Source organism: Hydractinia symbiolongicarpus, chromosome 15, assembly GCF_029227915.1.
Source record: "Hydractinia symbiolongicarpus strain clone_291-10 chromosome 15, HSymV2.1, whole genome shotgun sequence".
Taxonomy (NCBI): domain Eukaryota; kingdom Metazoa; phylum Cnidaria; class Hydrozoa; order Anthoathecata; family Hydractiniidae; genus Hydractinia; species Hydractinia symbiolongicarpus.
Genome location: NC_079889.1, coordinates 4537537 through 4555615, shown reverse-complemented (window position 1 = coordinate 4555615; position 18079 = coordinate 4537537). Strand labels below are relative to the sequence as shown.

The following is an 18079-nucleotide window of genomic DNA, read 5'->3' as shown; positions in this document are numbered from 1 at the left end:
CTGTAAAGTAACCATGTTAAGTTAAATCTTTGAAAAAGCAGATACTTGACCCTTCCTTACGGGAAGACTTTCTTGGAAAAGTGGTTCTTTTTTAAATTCCGCGTTCACCTAGTACTTTGTAAATCAAAGATGTGTTATTATTTACCCAGGATAGCCTCTTCAGTTACTATTGGTACTGCTATCAACGAGGGTCCTGCAAAGGGGGTTCTAGTGCATTTAAAGCTCCCATTTGAGCTACAGAAGTCGTGCAAGCGACAACAATCAATAAACTAGACAACCGCCTAAGATATCAATCCTATTCTCATGCTGAGCGCTAAGCAGAAAAGATAGATTGACACTTTTATAGTCTCTAATATGACTCGGCGTGGCTTTGAGCCCAATACCTCTCGCATTATGGTAAAATAAAAACAAAAGTAAGTATATAAAAGGACCACCGTATCCGCCGCCATTTTTCTTTGAAATACGCCATAATAATTACCATTGGAGACAATTCCAAATGCAATATAATTAAATGTAATTGCGTCATTTTATTAAGGCTTTGGTGGCAACCTTATCAATATTGCTAATTCTCTCATTACAGAGAGCCGTTATTAAATTAACGGAATTATATTTAAAAAAACACGGAGATTTGTAAAAATGAATCATTTCTAGATAGTTGTAGGCCATTTTGTCACCTTCATCCAAGAGAATTTGCCTTTTGATACAAGAGGACAGATCCTCACTTATCAGAAAGGCTAAGGTATCACGTTTTGTACCTTATATATGGGTGTAATAGTTTGCAGCAAATACTCTTCTATATGTACGTTATAGCACAGAACGACTTGCTAGAAATATTTGATTTTTCAGTATTGGAAATGGGATTATGTTCATGACCTACGGATAATAGAAAGACAAATTTAAAACAAGTTTCAGGGTGACGAACATCTTGGATGTTCGTCACCTAAAATTTAACCAAATTTTTAACGCCGTCAGACACTGAAATTCAAGTGTTTTAAGTACCCTAAATATATTTATCTTTATTCTTCAATAGTATATGTCATGTCTCTATTTTGTCTTCTGATTACATTAAGTTATCTATTCTCATCTGGAGTAAGCCAGACCGCACACGTGGTATTATATATGGATTATTTTTGCGCTTGGATTGTTAATCTGGAGTATTTCAACAACATAGATCTTGTTAATTTGTACAAGAGGTTTGAGAGCTTTTTTTGCAATCAGTCGCAATTTGCTTGATGGTGAAGAAAAGCAATTTTACAAATTATCAAAGATATGCTTATCCTTGATAAGTGTATGTCAAAATTTAAGCGTAAAAAATCCAGTCCCAGTACATTTCTGTCACATTTGTTAAACAAAAATCAAATGCAAAGGAGAATGATGATGATAAGCACGTGATGCGGCTCTGTGCAGTAGACCCAGGGCGAGCGTGTTTGTTATACACATTTTTTTAGAGGAAATGTGAAACTTCATCCACGAGTAGAAAAAAATATTTTTGATTAAAAAGTAAGTAATGGGCTGCTTTTCAGGTATTCGATGTAGCTACCTCTCCCTTTCCCCAGTCCCTTTATAACTAACCAGAGTTACATCTAGCATTGGTCTAACTAGCTCGTCTGTCATACAAACTGCTTTGTGAAGAGTCCAACCGGATTGACAGTCTTGTTTTATAATTAAAAACTAAGCAACTTTTCAATTGGCCCTGCGGTTAAAAAGACTTCAACTTGGTACTTGGGTCGAGCTTGAGGACTTGAACATACTATTACAAGTTTTCATTAACAAATTATTTACCTCTTAACTAAACTAGAAGAATATACCTGTGAGATATGTGCATAGACGCATTTCGTCCCCAGTATCTTCTTTCTCTACAGAGTGGAATCGTGTGCATCACAAAGGCGAAATGACCTAGAAAGTAGGTTGTGCAAGAACGCATCGCCTTAAATGGAGAGTAGCGTACCCTCTTACAAATACATAACTAGCGGAAAGTACCATCCTTACGGTAAGTTATACTTTATTATATTGCGGAACTAAAACGATTTTTTTCAAATTCTAATATTGAAAGTCAATAAAAGGGGGAGGATATATAAACAAATTGAAATGGTATGTTAATGGTCTTTCAATTCTTATGGTTTTTTAAGATACCTACATAGATAACACTAATCAAATTAGATATGGATCGATCTTCTAGCGATTAAAAAAATGTCAGTGTTTACTTAATTCGCGAGTGCAACAACTAACTATGACGTGCGTATCGTGTGTGCATCGCGTAATCATCTAGTACTATTTTCTATTTTCCAGACGGACGGACGGACAGAAATCATAGTATCAACTAGTCGTTAACTCATAAAAAAAATCCACAAGATTTGTTCGTCAAAAAAACCCACGAAACCTTTAGTTCACGAGAATTAACTCGTCACAAGAAGGTGAATAAAAATATATCATATCGTATTTGATATACGCGTATCTGTGGCATGGCCTTTTTCTGTTAAGACACTCATTATTATAAGAGACTAGTCGTTACCGTGGAAAAATCCAGGGAATTCGCCCGTCGCTACTCGCAGCTGCCATCTTTCGCGCTCACCGGAATTCGCCTGTCGTAAAAAAGGGAATAAGATATATCGTATTTGATATTCGTGTTGGTAGCACGAAATGGTGAGAAAGAAAAAAATTTGATGGAGTCTTGGGCTGCCTGGGAATCTCTAAAAATTAAAAAATAGAAAACCTTACGACATTCAGGAGGTTCGAGCTTAAAAAAACTCAACTAAATTTGTCATATTTTTTTTTGATATTATCAATTTTATAAAAAGTACTAGAATATCACAAAACTAGGCACTCGAGGTGACTAAGTATAATTTTTCGTTACATCTGGAAATCAGACGAGTAAGGTTGGGGAGGTTTACATATGACAGTAATACTGCGTTTACACTTTAGCAAATTTAATTATGAGTCAACTTGCTAAAAATAGACATTTATACAGATTGCAAGTACACTAGATTTAAAATAGTTTGGCACATTGGTGTAAACAGATGAATACGAATAAAACAATTCAGTTTTTAAACTTAAGTTTCTTTATTTGAATCCATATAAAGTGCTCAAGTGTAAGCGCAGTATTAATTAACAAGGCTACACTAAAATCTGAAAGCCATAAAAAATGAGATTTTTGCAAAACATTTTCAGTTCCAATCTTCCTTTCTTCCGAAATCTTACTTTCCCTCAAAATAGAAAAATCTATAAGAACCATAGAAACCACAAGGTTAAGAGGGAGAGTCGCATTTTTGTTTCCAGACGGTCCATAAAACATTTTTCAAAAAATTCACCTTCTAGACTGCAATAAAATGAACTTCTCAACCTCGCCCCCAGGACTTGTTAGACTTTTATATTTGGAAGTCTAAAAAGCCTAACAAGTCCCGGGACGAGGTTGTGAACATTTCTACTATTTTTTGTATAATAACTCTTTAAACGAGCCTAAATTGTCCCTTTATAAACATTTAAAGTTCTGTTCTTGTTATTGTTGTTTTGCAAAGATTTGATGTAGTGAAAAAATGAAAGACGCCTGATTTTGCGGACAAATAAGAAGGAGAGGTAGGGATAGGCTAAAAAGAAAGTAACCAAAAGGCTATGAATTGCAATTGAAAAAATAGAAACCTTTAAAAATCTTAGATATAGCAATCTTAAAAAAAAAAATTCTGAAATGTTAAAAACTTTATTGAATATGTAAACAGTACTTCATAATTGGGAGAAGAAGTTAAAGCCACGAAAATTACATGAAGTTGTAGTGTAATTTAGGACATTTCAGGGCTCTGTGCAGAGGTTGCAACATATAGCTTATTTTTTCTGCATGATCTTGAGAATGATTCACACAGCTCGAACAATCGCTTGTGCCGATCAATTTCGTTACATTAATATTTAATTTAGAGAAACTTTTTTGCCGTGGTTTGTTTTTATGACGCATTAACCAAATAAGGGAAAATGTAAAATGCCAAAGTGATTCAGCATGACGTAATATGTTATGTGCCGCACTTTACAGAAATTCCAAGGTTTTTCAGGTCAATGGAACAATAAACAGTCTGTTAACAGCCTGATTTGAGTATAGCTCGTGTCAACTAAATCTTTTATACAACCGGTCAAAATTAATTACTTGTTAAGAAATTTTTTCTAATAAAATGACTTTAGAGTTTAAGAAACTTTCACCAGTTGGCTGTTTGCTTGGTTTCTAATACAAAAAAGTGTAAACAATTTATCTCCTAATAGATTGAGAAGCTTAATCACTTTAGGGTTCTAGGGACGAGGTTGCCTAGGAATCACAGCTGTTGTTGTTGTCGTTTTTACATTGACCAAGGGATCCTTGAAATGAGAAGTTCTTGTCTATTTGCCTTAACATAGGTGACCACACCTTACACTGACTTGCGCTGAAAGTAAGTGACAGTCTAAGCATATATATAATTTTCAACCATCGTTTTTATCCATAAATGTTAGCTTGTTATTCCGAACTATCTTTTGAAAATCGTTTGCACAGAAGTTGTGAAAATTTGATATTATTCTAGCGGTCTGAAATTGTAAGGGATTCATGCATCGTTACTTTTCACGCGTAAAAAAGTTAAAAATGCTGAAATCGCCCTGTTTTGCTCCTTGTTTTACAGCTCATTACAAGAAAAATTTTTTCACTTAAAAAATTTAATAAATAACCGTTGATGAAATTAAATATAAAATTTCTTCGGAGAGCTGCTGTTTTTAATACTTCCTATGGACAATTTCTGTGGCATTAGTACAGGAAAGCTGTATCAACCTATCTTAGCAACTGGTTATTTTTAAAGGACGTATCTCCATGGTAACAATATAAAAATAACTTCATCTAATTATCTGCTGTTCCTTTTTTCTCCTTATGACATTTAGTTACCAGAGATTACTTGATTGTAGCCAACAGCAGTGGTGTCCAAATAGCAGGTTATTTAAGTTAATTCCTGGTCGCTAGGTTGGTTAATAAGAACGATGAGACAGTCAAAGTCCGTTGTCACTCGTGGGGTGTTTGTGGTCATTAAAAAAGGAGGGAGATTGACATGCAGACGAGCGAAGTTCTTCCATGGTACAACTTCTCAATTGGCCTTGCTCTTTCCGTCCCTTCAAAGTTGGCCATAACTTGTGTGACTTTGGGAGTATGGTATTTGAGTATAGGAAATTTGTTTTTTTCTTACAAAGTAAGTTTCTTGACATCTAAAACACGCTTTCTGCTAATAAAAATTGTTGTCTTACAAACAGTCCATGCAGAAGACGTTTAGTCTTCTGCATTGACCGTTTGTAGCGTTAAGTAGCTATTGAGGAGTCAATAACTAGCTCCACTTTTTCTCTGTTCAAAGTTTTAATAAACGAATCAGAAAAGGATTTCAATAAGACCTTTACGCAACAAGTGACGTGTCTTCGATTTCAAAAATATCCAGCCAGCATAGTTTAACAGTTTGAAACAGGGAAGCCAAATAATTGTCAACCTAATGCAGGCAGTAATATAAGGGACAGGAGATGATACGCATGTCCAGAGTGACAGACCATCATTGCCTTATTTGGTTCACCTCTTTCTTAAGACGGTTTTGTATAGACTCTAATTACATAAATTCACTTAAAAATTTTAAACTCATAAAGCATATCACCCAATGTCATTGGGAAATCAGTGCATATTGAAAATGTTGAGTATGGATTAAGTCCCGTCCATCAGTCATGTTGTTTTGACACAATGTCATGTTATTTGTGGTTGACCTAATTAGAGTAGTAATTACTTTTAATTAACCAAGTTGTTTCCGTCATAATGGCATCAACCTTAATAAACCGAACGGAAAGTAATACCAGATTGATGCAACCTCATTCCCAGGGATTTTTAGTTTTTTGTACAAAACCTAAAAAAACTTGGGACGAGGTTTCAGGTTAGTGTTGAGTGACTTTGCTTGAATAACAGAAAACGCGCCAACATTCCCTCGAATGCCACTACAAAAAACTACGCTGCACATGATACTGAAGAAAAATGAAAAACGCAGCTGTAGAAGACTTAAATCTGCGACTACCTAGAGGGATAATTCTTCCACATTTCCTAAATGATGGCCATACATACGCCCAAGAGCAACTTTTTGTTTTTTTATATTAAAGACGGTTGGGCCTTTGACTTGGACTAATCTAAATTCCTATATCGTCGTATCAGATCGGCTTTGGAAAGCGATTTCGTCTTTCTAATTCAAAACAAAATGAAGGCGGATCCGTATAATTTTAGCGGCCAGTGGAAAACTGTTTTGATGGTCATCCAAGAAAATTCCAAACCCCTAATCAGACAGTTAAATGAAAAGACTATTGTAATTTAATTAGCCAGAGAAAGTGTATCATTAAATGTTCTGCACTCTAATCACACAACTCATTTCTTAAAGTGTGCCAGACCATGACCAGACACACTATAATTACACCTGACATATTCTTTGAGACATTTTACCTCTAGACAGAAATTCAAAATAAGTGATCATTTTACATCAATCTCTTTTTAATTTGTCGCAAAAATTGAGTTGTTAAATTTAAAATGATTGTTATCTTCATGCGTACTGGTTATAAAGAAAACAATATGAGTGGTCCGGTTTTTTTTCGCTGTGAACAAATATGTTTTGTATTTCAGTTCTATCATTTCATCAGGATAGTCCGTCCAGCCTGACATTCGGGTCTCCTCCGGGAAAAAAAGGAAATAGCAATGAAGGAAGTAGAAGAGAAAAAGTCGAGTGACAAACCGGTGGGAGGGGAGGGGGGAGTTCATGGTCGCCACATTGTTACTCTGTGCTACCCTCGTCCTTAAGGATTCTTAGCTTCTTCACATGCGGAGGAGGTTGCTGTTATGTTGCACCAACTTGGACAGCTTGCATAGAACTTTTGATTTATCTGCAGTGACTAACTGGTGACTAAAAATTGGACAGGGTATCTATCTCTCTTTTTTGCTTTTGCTCTCTGATATCTATCCGACTTTTGTAAATCTGCTTTTTCTTGCAAATTATTGTTACTTTTTCTCTACCAATATTTTTTGTAGGTTTTAAGTTTTTATTCATGAAAGTAATAATAATGAGAATTCAAATCAATTTGTCAGCAAACATCAGAAAATAATACAAAAAGAGAGCACAAGATCATACGATAACGCAAAGATGAGAATTAACTTTTCACAACTAAGAAATCTTTTTATTACTTTTCTACGACGACCAACTTTTATTCAATAAAAATCTTTTTCTTTGCCTAGAAGAGAAAGAATCCCTGGGGACGAGGTTGATGCATGTATCAAATTTAAGATCAAAAACAAAATTTTGTATCAAAATAATATTACCTTAACTCGATTAGTTAATCTGATTAGCATTGTTTGTTCGATTACTCCTCACACCCCAATTTTGCCTTGATAACTCACAAATGACTCATAGAAAGGACACTGCTCAAGTTGCGACAGGCGTGGGAAAAGTCAGATAAGCAAAAATGAAAAAAAAGTATTTTGACGAGACGTTTTAGCTTCGGATTGCTTAATTGCCAGGTATAATTGAGTCTGAGCAGTCGCAATTAACCGAAATAACAAAAACAAAAACAACAACAACTAGTACAACAACAAAAACAATTAACACGTTTTTAGAACAGTATACGTGTTAAAATCCAAGATAAAGAATCGGATCGCTATCTGAAAAGGTAGTTCTGCCGACACAGACTTCATGTTGGGCACTGATGCCGATACTGATAAAGAAATGTACCGGACCTGTATTCGTGATTAGTAATTTGTTTTGTTGTTTACCGCCCTTCAACACAGCCGTGCTCCATACGGTTAATTAAGTTCAATTTGATAATAAGCATAGTAGGTAACAAAGGGAATTAAATATTAAATCTTCAAAGACGGAAAACAGGAACACGGGAACAACATGAAATAGATAAATTCTTCTAGCTTGTGTTTTCAGGAGTAAAAAAATTTAAAGAATTCATTATGACGCAAAAATTCACGAGAATCTTCGCTGCAGTAGGATGTAGTATAAGCATTCATACATATTATATATATACGCTCACAATATGTATGATATATAAGGGAAAAAAAAGGCCAATTCAGTTTTATCCGAGCACTTATACATACATCACATTGGCACGAAGGTATAAATAGCGTAACGAAATATTTATCACTCATCAAAATTCTGATTTGACAGTTTTATAGTTTTTTTTAAAGACAGATTTTCAATATGTACAAAACAACATATGATCAAACTAATTGGATACACGTAACTATTCCTTTTAATTGACTTGTTTTTCGACAATTAGTTAATTGCAAACAACTACGTCATCAATGCGTCATCGCACTCACAGCCATCGAACACGTGTTTTATAAGCGTGTACACGGCGTTTTAAAAATGCAATCTACTGCGTGCCTAGTATTGCGTTAATGTATGTATGTATGATGTCATAGGTTTTTCTATCGGCTGTCTCTACACTCAAAAATTTGTTCCAAAAGCAATAGGTACTTCAACCATCACTGTTGTTCCACTAATATCAACACTGGTCCCTGAATCTGCAAGATGAAAAAGATAGAGAGAAAAACGCTGCAAATAACGTTTAACATTTGTTCTACCAAGCGCACTATTCGACGGTGTATCTACTACGGTTATTTTATAAGAACAAAGGGGTTGAGAATTGCTGCGAAAGAAGAACAATAGCAAGGTTGATTTTTATTTTTTATTTATGATGTTTTTATGAAAACAAACCCCGCAAAATAAACAGAAAATGGAATCAAATCCGAATCTTCACAGAATCTAATGTTACAATTCTGCAACACTTTTATTTACCTTTTAAAATGTAAAAAAAAATTGTAATGCTTTAAAAAGTGATTTAAAAACTACAAAATTTAAGAACATCACAGACTGAAGGTATATTTCCTGGTTTTTATAGGGAAAAGCAGCTCTGCATATGCCAGCAACCAATATAGGATAACAACGGAAGATATAACTTTACCATCTATCAAATGACGCTTAGAACGGCAGTGACGCGAGAGTAATATGGATCGCGTCTCTTCCGTTGTTTATTTCAAGTTATTGAAAACATTTTAAAAGCCAAACAGGAAAAGTATGATGCGACATTGATGCAACAGTTATAGAGTCAGAAATAATTGCATGTCCATTATTCTGTAAATAATACACGAACATAAAATAACAAATTCGAAACAAAGAAACATGAACATAAAAACACAATATATGCATTAACAAGAACGTGGAGCTGGAAGTCAAAAATATGGCTTGACGTAGCAGTTTTTAAAAGTATTTATCTTTCCCATGACGTCATCTAAATTTAATAATAGCGATGTTTTTTTTATAAAAGGCAAACAAATTTAAAGACGCCATGAACATCTGCCGCAAAATTTTTTGCAACACCTGTTACTTCAACACTCCCCCTCTTATCCCTCCCTCGCAGTTTGATGATTCTTCGATTGCAGTACGGTTCCAATCAAAATTGGTAGGGCCTAAAATTTATTAAAAAACATGACTAATATTTCTTTGGCATTCCAATCGATTTTAAAAATTATTCTGAAAAATAAGCAAGAAGATTCTGCTCGCTTTCTGCATATGGCCAATAAAACTTGTGCTCATGTGGCCCTAGCTCAGCATAATGAACATTGTATTCTGCAAGATGATCAAGAGTTGCCTCAGAAATTCGACCGCAAATTCAAGACTTTTTAGGCTCATTTTTAATTTTTTAAGAGATTAAAGGGTTGTTGCAGAAAAAGAGTCAAGTATATTCCAAGATTTAAAAAAAAAAAAATTAAGAGGCTTTGAGCGCCTGTGGCAACCCTCTAGAAAAACAACTTTTTTAAACAACAAATCTCTGATTAAATGTGAAACCAGTCTAATAAAAAATATTTTCAGGTCAGATGCTTTAAATTTTGGAAGAAATATTAAAACATAGGATTTAAAGATGTCTCAAAACGGTAACACCTCTTTTTACGCCTGCGGTAAAAGAAGCGCGGACTCCATAATACCGCTGGGAGTAGGGCCATAGCCTCTTCAGAATCAGTCTGGTCTCCCTGACCGTTCTCACAGTACGTGAGTTTATTTCTGGCGCTAGTAAGAAACATACCGATTAAATAACTGAATAGGAACTTTTAAAAGGAAAACTGTAATTTTTATTGACCTTTGTGGAAGACGTATGACATCCAGACTAATTAAAACTTGGTGGAAAAGCAAGAAAAACTTTTAACTGTTTTTTATCTGTCTTTCAACTCAAAAAAATATTGATATAAAAGAAAAATTTAAAAAGTTCTTTTCTAGTCAAATATGTACAACCTCGTGTAAAGTGATCACGAAAATATTACGATAACATGAAATAAATAATATGCTTAAACGTCGTTCGAGCAAGTATTTATATTTTCATGAAAAAATCATCACAATATATATATATAAAGCTTTCAAAATAAATAAATAAATACTATATACAAACTGGTTAACTTGAATACATGAAAGCTAAGGTGACATTCTGCGTGCATATACAAGTGCTTTAACTATCACATTGATCGGATTGTAAAGAAGTTTCGACAACACAAAAGTTTCGCTTCAATTTTAGTCAAAATAAGATGATACTAAACAACGTCAGAGAAGGTATCTGTGCAATAGCACGCTACACGATAAAAAACTAAGGTTCTTACAAATTTCTAAAACAACAGATACGGCGCGGTAAACACAAAAAATTAGTTCAGTGTCGTTGGGCGTACATTTGTGAATAAGCAATAGAGTCACTAGGGATGTGTAAGCTTGGTGTAGTCGTGAACGATGGCATATTCGATTGTGTAACTACTGAACTATATCGATCATTTGTCATCGGCATCATTTCAGCAGATGTAATACGAGCCGTTTGCATAGCCATGCTAGAGTAAAAGTCGTGGACACTAGATGCAGTGGTGGTAGCTCCAGGAGAATGACGTACTTGTGCGGGAACCATAGCCTGTCTTGCAATGGCTGGCGAACCATAATCGGCGTACATAGCGTAACCGGGCGGTGCTCCAGGCATTTGATAAATAGGAGCGTACATAGAGTCTTGTGGGAAGGGAGAAGGATATGGGAATTTCATGCCAGTTGGAATGCCATTTGGATCTGTAGCGTAAGGGAATCCCATCTTATCTTTTTTTATCATTGTTTTCGGCTTTCGTCTTCTCGGTTTGTATTTATAATTGGGATACTCGATGCTGTGCTGTGTCTGGAGACGTTTCGCTTCTTCGACGTATGGTTGCTTCTCAATCTCACCCATTCGTTTCCATTCTGCTCCGAGGATTTTTGAGATCTCAGAATTATGCATACGTGGGTTGATCTGCGCCATTTTTCTTCTTTTTTCACGTGACCACACCATAAATGCGTTCATTGGTCGTTTAACATGATCGGGTTTTTTTGCAACATCTCCGTTCGTCTGGCTCGGACTTAACGTAGTCTAAAGTTATAAACACACATATTTAAAAATAGATGTGGCATTATTTATCCAAGCATAATTTTTGTAAATTATTAAATTAAATTTTGTAAAAATAAATTAACTTTCTGCATCAACTTTAAGCATAAATTTCCTGAAGAGAAAAAATAAAAGCAAGGTCGATGTTTTACCTGTCCAGATGATAGATTAGTTTGTTGTGGCATGGTCATCAGTGTGGGGGAGGGTGAACCTGATCCGTTGTGTTGTTGCTGTTGCTGTGCAAGTATCTGCGAGTGAGGATTCAAGCTTGTCATCGGGTTGCTAACCATCTCGACTGGCTCAACTTTCGGTATGTTAGATTTCTCGTACATGCTTCAGTATATATAGTGTGTCGGCGAATTCTTTGAAACTCTCGAACGATGAGTAATTATCTGAAAATAAGAAAAAAAAATTGTTACTTTCGGTAAACAAAAACACAAACAATAAAAACAAATGACGTTCCGCGTTTTATTTTTAGCGGCGTTGTAAATTGCCGAATAGTGTTTTAAAAATTTTTTGTTTTACAAAATTTGTACCTAAAATTATTTGCCAGAGCAGAGAGAGAGCACGCGTTGAATTTTTTATAATCTACGCAACTCAAATAACGTGACGTCATGAGGTCGCTCCCATGGAGGAGGTTTTGTTAATTCCTCGTAAGAAAATGATAGTTATGGGGGGCATAATTTTCACCTTCTTGATGGCCGCTAACACTGTAAAAAAATACAAATAATGTTAATTATGTCGTGGGACACCAGTTGATGAGCGATGGTATTTAAGATACGTTTTTAATGATCTGCCAATTAAAAATAGTAAACCCGGGAGACTAATTAATAGTATTATGATTTCTTTCGGAACAAAACAAAAATCAGAACCATTCTATACTGTAATGTTAGAAACATATATACTGAGACCGTTGTTTGAAGTTTTTTAAAAAGATTTTTGTATAAGGCATTGTAATAAATTGAGCGGTTGATTGTACTGACGAATAATAAAATTCTACGAAATGCTAATAAATTTATTTATTTTGTTAAAAACGAAAATTGTCTTTTTTTGACAGTTTTTTTCTGTACTTTCAATTTCTATTCTCGTTTTTTCTTTTTTACGTATAAATAAATTTCTTTTTCTGTTCCCTCTTTTTTTATCGGTTTTGTTTTAAATCTTGTTAGCAAACTTTGTCTTTTTAAAAAAACAAAAAAACCTTAGAATTAATGCTAAACAAACTTTTTTAACCATATACAAAGAAAAAGAAGAAAAAAAGTTCAAAAAATATTTCTTTTACATGCACTCGCCTCTCCAGGGCGGCTACTATTAAAATTATGCGCAAGTGAGATCATTTATTCATTGATTCACAAATACACTAATCACCTAACATGCTAAAATTTTCTAAAACCCAATCCGATATTAAAAATTCACATTTGTCCTTACATAAAAAAATCAATCTTAAATCAATTCTATAGAAAAAAATTACTGATTACATACTCAAAAAAATAATAATAATATTATTACAAGGCATATTATACAAAAAAGACAATAAAGTGCTTTAAAAATCATGATAAGAGATATGTATTACCTTTAGCTATCTAATGATTATCTTGAATTGTCACTTGTTCAAATTTACCACCATAAAAATAAGTCTCTGTTTCAAAACACAATGCGTTGCTTTGAATAAAAGACCTTTCGAACTGAATAGCTAATAGCTTATGAGATCTATATGCTTTCGTACTCCATTGCGTTAAGCATGCTTTATAAAATTAACCAATAGAATTCTTTTAATATGTTAATAGCCAATCAAATTAGTTAAATGATATGAAGCATTTTAATTGTATTATGTTGTAACAATACAAAGTCATTTTCGTGTTTTGTGATGATTAAATTTTCTCTGTTGAACTTTTTTATAACAACAAAAGAATCTATTTTGATTTTTTCCATTTTAGCACTGAATAATAAAAGATTTCAATTCGATTATTATACCACTATATAAAAAACGCTCGGCGGGAAGTATTGAAAACTATAAAGTCGAAAAAACTTGTTGTATAACATCATATGGCCTGAAATGAATTTTTCGTAAGACCTCAGCATGGTGTTTTTTAGTTCACAATAAGGGAAGACGACCTGTTGTGAATATCCTATGGTGAAAGGAAATGAAGGCACATGTATGCTTTTACAAAATATTCTATAGCTACATACAATTTTGATGGGAAATTTTTCAAAACCCATTATACAGGAAAACACAAAATTTCTCATACATGTATAGCGATATATATATAGTCCCTTGATGCAAATCAGCAAGAATTTTTAAAACTATTTATTTTTAACCTAATCTATATCTAAATACTTAATCTTTATTTTCTTTAGGAATCTATAACTTTAGGAATACAAACTTTCAAAGTTTATCATTTTTTCCAAAAAGTCTCAGTCGGTAGTCATATTTAAAACCCGATAAAATAACAAACATAATCCTCTAAACAAAGGTGACATCAGGTGTAATCTCTCAAATAATGCTAGTGTAACAAAACTTTCTTGCAGAGTACACCCCACCACACCCATATTTAAAAGAGGGGGGGTATTTTTTCATTCAGTTCGTACAACAAGGCTTTTATTCAGTTGAACATTAGTTGCTTTTAAGAACATTTGAACCAGCATTGTGAAAATGAAGTAAAGGACACGACTCAATTTGGTATTTTGAAGAGCATTTTAGGATACTAGCTAAGAATAGTTTACTGGGGTACCAGGGAAGAACAATTTTCCCTTCATTCAACCAGGCGACTCGGTTAGGCGTGAAATATCCTGTGACGTCATGACCTATTGCGCGTTTAACACATGACAAAGGGAGTCATGAAACACATTTCCATACGAAATATATTTGTCTTGCTCACCCACATTGTGAAATAACAACACGCACAAATACAGACTCACGTAAATGATCATTGGCTATTTTTTTAATTGGGGCCGCTGTGTTGTTCTTTGTAACTCTTATTTCTTTTAATATCCGAAACGATCTTTCGCAACAATACATGTTCCATTAAAGAGCGGTGTCTTTTTTAAAAAATATAATGCAATCGTAAATTTATCACGATTTAATTCTCGTGCACCCAAACAATTAATTCTTGCTTGTGATTATAAAAACAAAAGGAATAGCGCTAGCTAGAGAAAGAAATTTTAATTAAAAATAGGCTACATTTGATGTGTTAACTTTGTCTGATGATAAGAACATATCAGCTTGTTGTTGTTGTTGTTTTTGTTGTTAAACAAAAACAAACTCAAAAACAAAACGTTTTCTTTTTGTAAACAAACAAAACACTAAAGATTTCATAGGCGCCCTTTTTTCTCTAATCTGTACAAAGAAACATGTGCGTGAAACATCTTTTAAAAGCGCCAAATATATCAATTTTGTTGAAACTTAATTCCCAACTCCCTTCAACATGGGGAAGCTTATTCATACCTTTTTTTCGGCAAGACACCATGGAACAGCGGCTAGATAAGTAGACGGATAAATTCCGTGTAATCTGATTCACAAAATGTTCAGTTGCACTACACAATTTCACAACAAATTACAAATTTTATTGATAAAACCGCACTTTGATGAGTTCAGCGATAAAAAATTGTTATTTGAACTGCAATTAGGAAAGGTAAAATGCGAGCGTTGTTCTTTCATGTGATAGAGGTGTAAATACGAGAATCTAGGAGGGTGATACATAAAGGTCCTTTTTAAACCATTTGGAACAAGTTTCTGTACAAATCTTAGAACTCTATGCTACTATAGTTGTAAGGTGTGCTTCATTTGTGGGAATTGTAAATGTATTTTCTGCGTGAAGTTAGTCTCGCTCCAACTGCACGTAGCAACCACAAGCGCACCCACCAATTCATAAACTTACTTTTCTCCATATTTAAACATAGCACCCAACATGGGTGCCACAACCACAATTAAACAGAACAGACGTGCCACCCAACGATCCTGAAATACTAATAAAACGTATAAAAAAGTATCACCCAAGTATCTAACCCACCCACCCTATGGTAGCTTCATATACCTGTAGATATTTAGTGATTATTTTTGGTATGCACGGACAACAAATCCTCTTAACACGAAAGAATGCTACTGATTACTTGCTTAATTAAATTAACTAATTACATTTTGCGAACTTGCATGCAACCAAACAACACTGTCATAACAACCTTGTACTTAGTACTTTTTAAGACTACGTTTTACAAGGAAATGTGGGTTTGCTTTTAAAAACAAGGGGAAAAAACACAAAAAAAGAAAAAATTCAATTATCTGTGAAATAATTGGAATGAAATAAGCTTTCTTGTTTTTAAACGTTAATAAATAATATTTTGTATAATAAATCAATAAAAGAATCAGCTAACGATATAAAAAATACAAATAAATAATAAAAAATAAATATATTTTTTAATTCTTTTGTTTTAAAATTTGAATTTCAATGATTATCCTCAAAGGCAGTCAGTGGTATTTTCATGGATAGCTTGTGTGGAAAAGAAAGTTTTTATAGAATCGCATTGAACAAACATGAATAACTATACGAAAATAAAATTTTAAATTCATGTCAAAGCTTCAGTTGAAAAGAATCATCTATTGTTATTCGCCAGACTTCCAGCTGACATTTTTTCCCTTCACTGACGCATGAAGTATAATCAGATTAAGAATTGGCAGACCGCCTTCGAATTAAAAAAAAACGGAGAAAAGTCAAAATTATAAAAAATCACCACAATATGAGAAAAACAAATCTCAAAAAGCTGTTTTCCAGACATTGTATCAACCAATAGATCGCGATAGTTGATTAGAAAAAGTAATTTGTTGGTTTATCTCGATGCTGATCTCCGTCAGGAACAGCCTCTTTTGTGCTGACAACAGTCAATTCCTGTTTCTTAATATACAAATAGTCAAAAAAATAAATTCGGATTTCCCAAAAATAAAAATAAAAGCATAAAAATAGCTTATTTCTTTCCTAGACACGCATTTGATTTAATACGCTCGTTGCAACTTTATGCTTCCACGTTAAAAAAAAGTTGCCTGCTAAGCCAACCTTGTTTCCAGGGCTTTTTAGTTTTATACTAAGACAAATCCTAAGAAACCTGAGATGTCATAGGATGAGAATTCTGTCACCCCACCCTTTTTATCACACATCAAATTCCGTACAGTTTACCCCTCATGTAAAAAAATACGTTTTTATATAATTTCTATAGCGACGTATATAAAAGTATATTTGTCATTATCTTCTTGAGAAAGAGGCTAATATATTTATAATAAACTTTAATGGGACCAAGTAAGATATACAAAAAAACACTAAACGTTTTTATTGAAGAGAACAAATCCGGCCTTAGAAAGAAACTTGATAACATAGTAAAAGAAACTAAACGCTTATATAAAAAGTTGAATTAACCCTTTTTAAAAGTGCTCATCGTTGTGCAGGAGTTTCAATCAAACTCGCACAAAAAGACCGTTAATTATTTTAAAACTCTTTTCACCCGTTTACAAAAAGACAGTTCGATTAGTGCTTAAAAAGGTTGATGAGAGAGAGATATCAATTCTATATGTCGGCTGTTGAGAAGTTGAGAAATTTAAAAATGTTTTGATTTGAATTTATTGGGAAAGAAGATGATGTTTAAATTTTAGGAGAATAGATTAAAATGGAAAGCCGTTTTTTTTCAGATGACGTTACTCGCGTTATATATACTGCCAGAAGTGGATGAATTAATTGTTTTTTTTTACAAGATTGGAACATCGTATAATACATTCAAGTAATTTTATTTATTGGAGAGCAAATTTTAGACAGGAAATTGGTGTTAGTTTTAATTATGGTTTTAACTCGCCTAGTTTCCTCATCAGTTTTGTTGCACGTCAAATTTCTTTGCCGAAAACTTTTTGTGTGTGAGTAACCGAGGTATAGAGAATTATTTTCCTCAGCAGTGATATTTCCGACTCTTTCGATTTGGTTACAAAGATATATCACTCCCCAGAAAACACGTGATAAAAATTTACAAACAAAAAAACATCTCAAGAAAGTATCAGATCATGAAAGTGACAAATTTCGATTTCATGTAAAATATACACGAAACAGAAACTAGGTGTTTCACCCAGGAAATGAATATAAAATTTTGTTGTCAAGTGTGGGAAATCTTTTTTTTTACTTTGTTTGCTTGTTTGTTTGTTTTTTTGCTTACATTCTAGTTTCCATATTTGTTTGCCTGTTTACACATTTTATAATTAGCAACAAACAAAGCAAACATCGACACCTGTCTAATAAGCAACCCATAAAACCTAAAAGTGTTATTGTAAACATTGCATCATAGTAAAAAACAGAATACTGAAAGCAAAGTAGATTAAATCATGTGTGTAAAAGATACATTTTGAGTGAATAGAACTGGAGTGAAAGTCATAGGGAATACGTTTTAGGCTTTCCAGATTTTCGTGAAACTTTCTCGGGTTTTGAAATTCTTGATGCAAGAAAAAAAATGTAAAGAAATTTCATTTATAACTCTAAATTGGTATTTTTAAGGTCGGCTTTGTTCGGACCAATAAAGTATTACTTCGTTTATTAAATTCTAATCAAAAGCTAACAAAAACGTAAATTTTTTTTCGGACAAGATCCAAACATCATTATAAAGCATT

At 33.6% G+C, this 18079-nt stretch overlaps 1 protein-coding gene across 1 annotated transcript; it reads right to left on the bottom strand.

Moving 5' to 3' along the window:
• Nucleotides 1-10206: 10206 nt before the first annotated feature.
• On the bottom strand, nucleotides 10207-13179 carry LOC130628919 (transcription factor sox-3-like). Its single transcript, XM_057441977.1, has 3 exons — nucleotides 13019-13179; nucleotides 11601-11840; nucleotides 10207-11433 (listed from the first exon to the last, which is right to left on the bottom strand). The coding sequence occupies exons 2-3, from the start codon at nucleotides 11778-11780 to the stop codon at nucleotides 10705-10707; spliced, it is 909 nt and encodes a 302-aa protein (XP_057297960.1). The 5' UTR covers nucleotides 11781-11840; nucleotides 13019-13179; the 3' UTR covers nucleotides 10207-10704.
• Between the last annotated feature and the right edge of the window lie 4900 nt (nucleotides 13180-18079).

Excerpts from the sequence above, each read along its gene's own strand:
- LOC130628919 (XM_057441977.1), bottom strand. The coding sequence starts at position 11,780 with ATGTACGAGAAATCTAACATACCGAAAGTTGAGCCAGTCGAGATGGTT. Across the intron at positions 11,434-11,600 it reads CTAATCTATCATCTGGACAG|ACTACGTTAAGTCCGAGCCA; the intron begins GTAAAACATCGA and ends TTATAACTTTAG.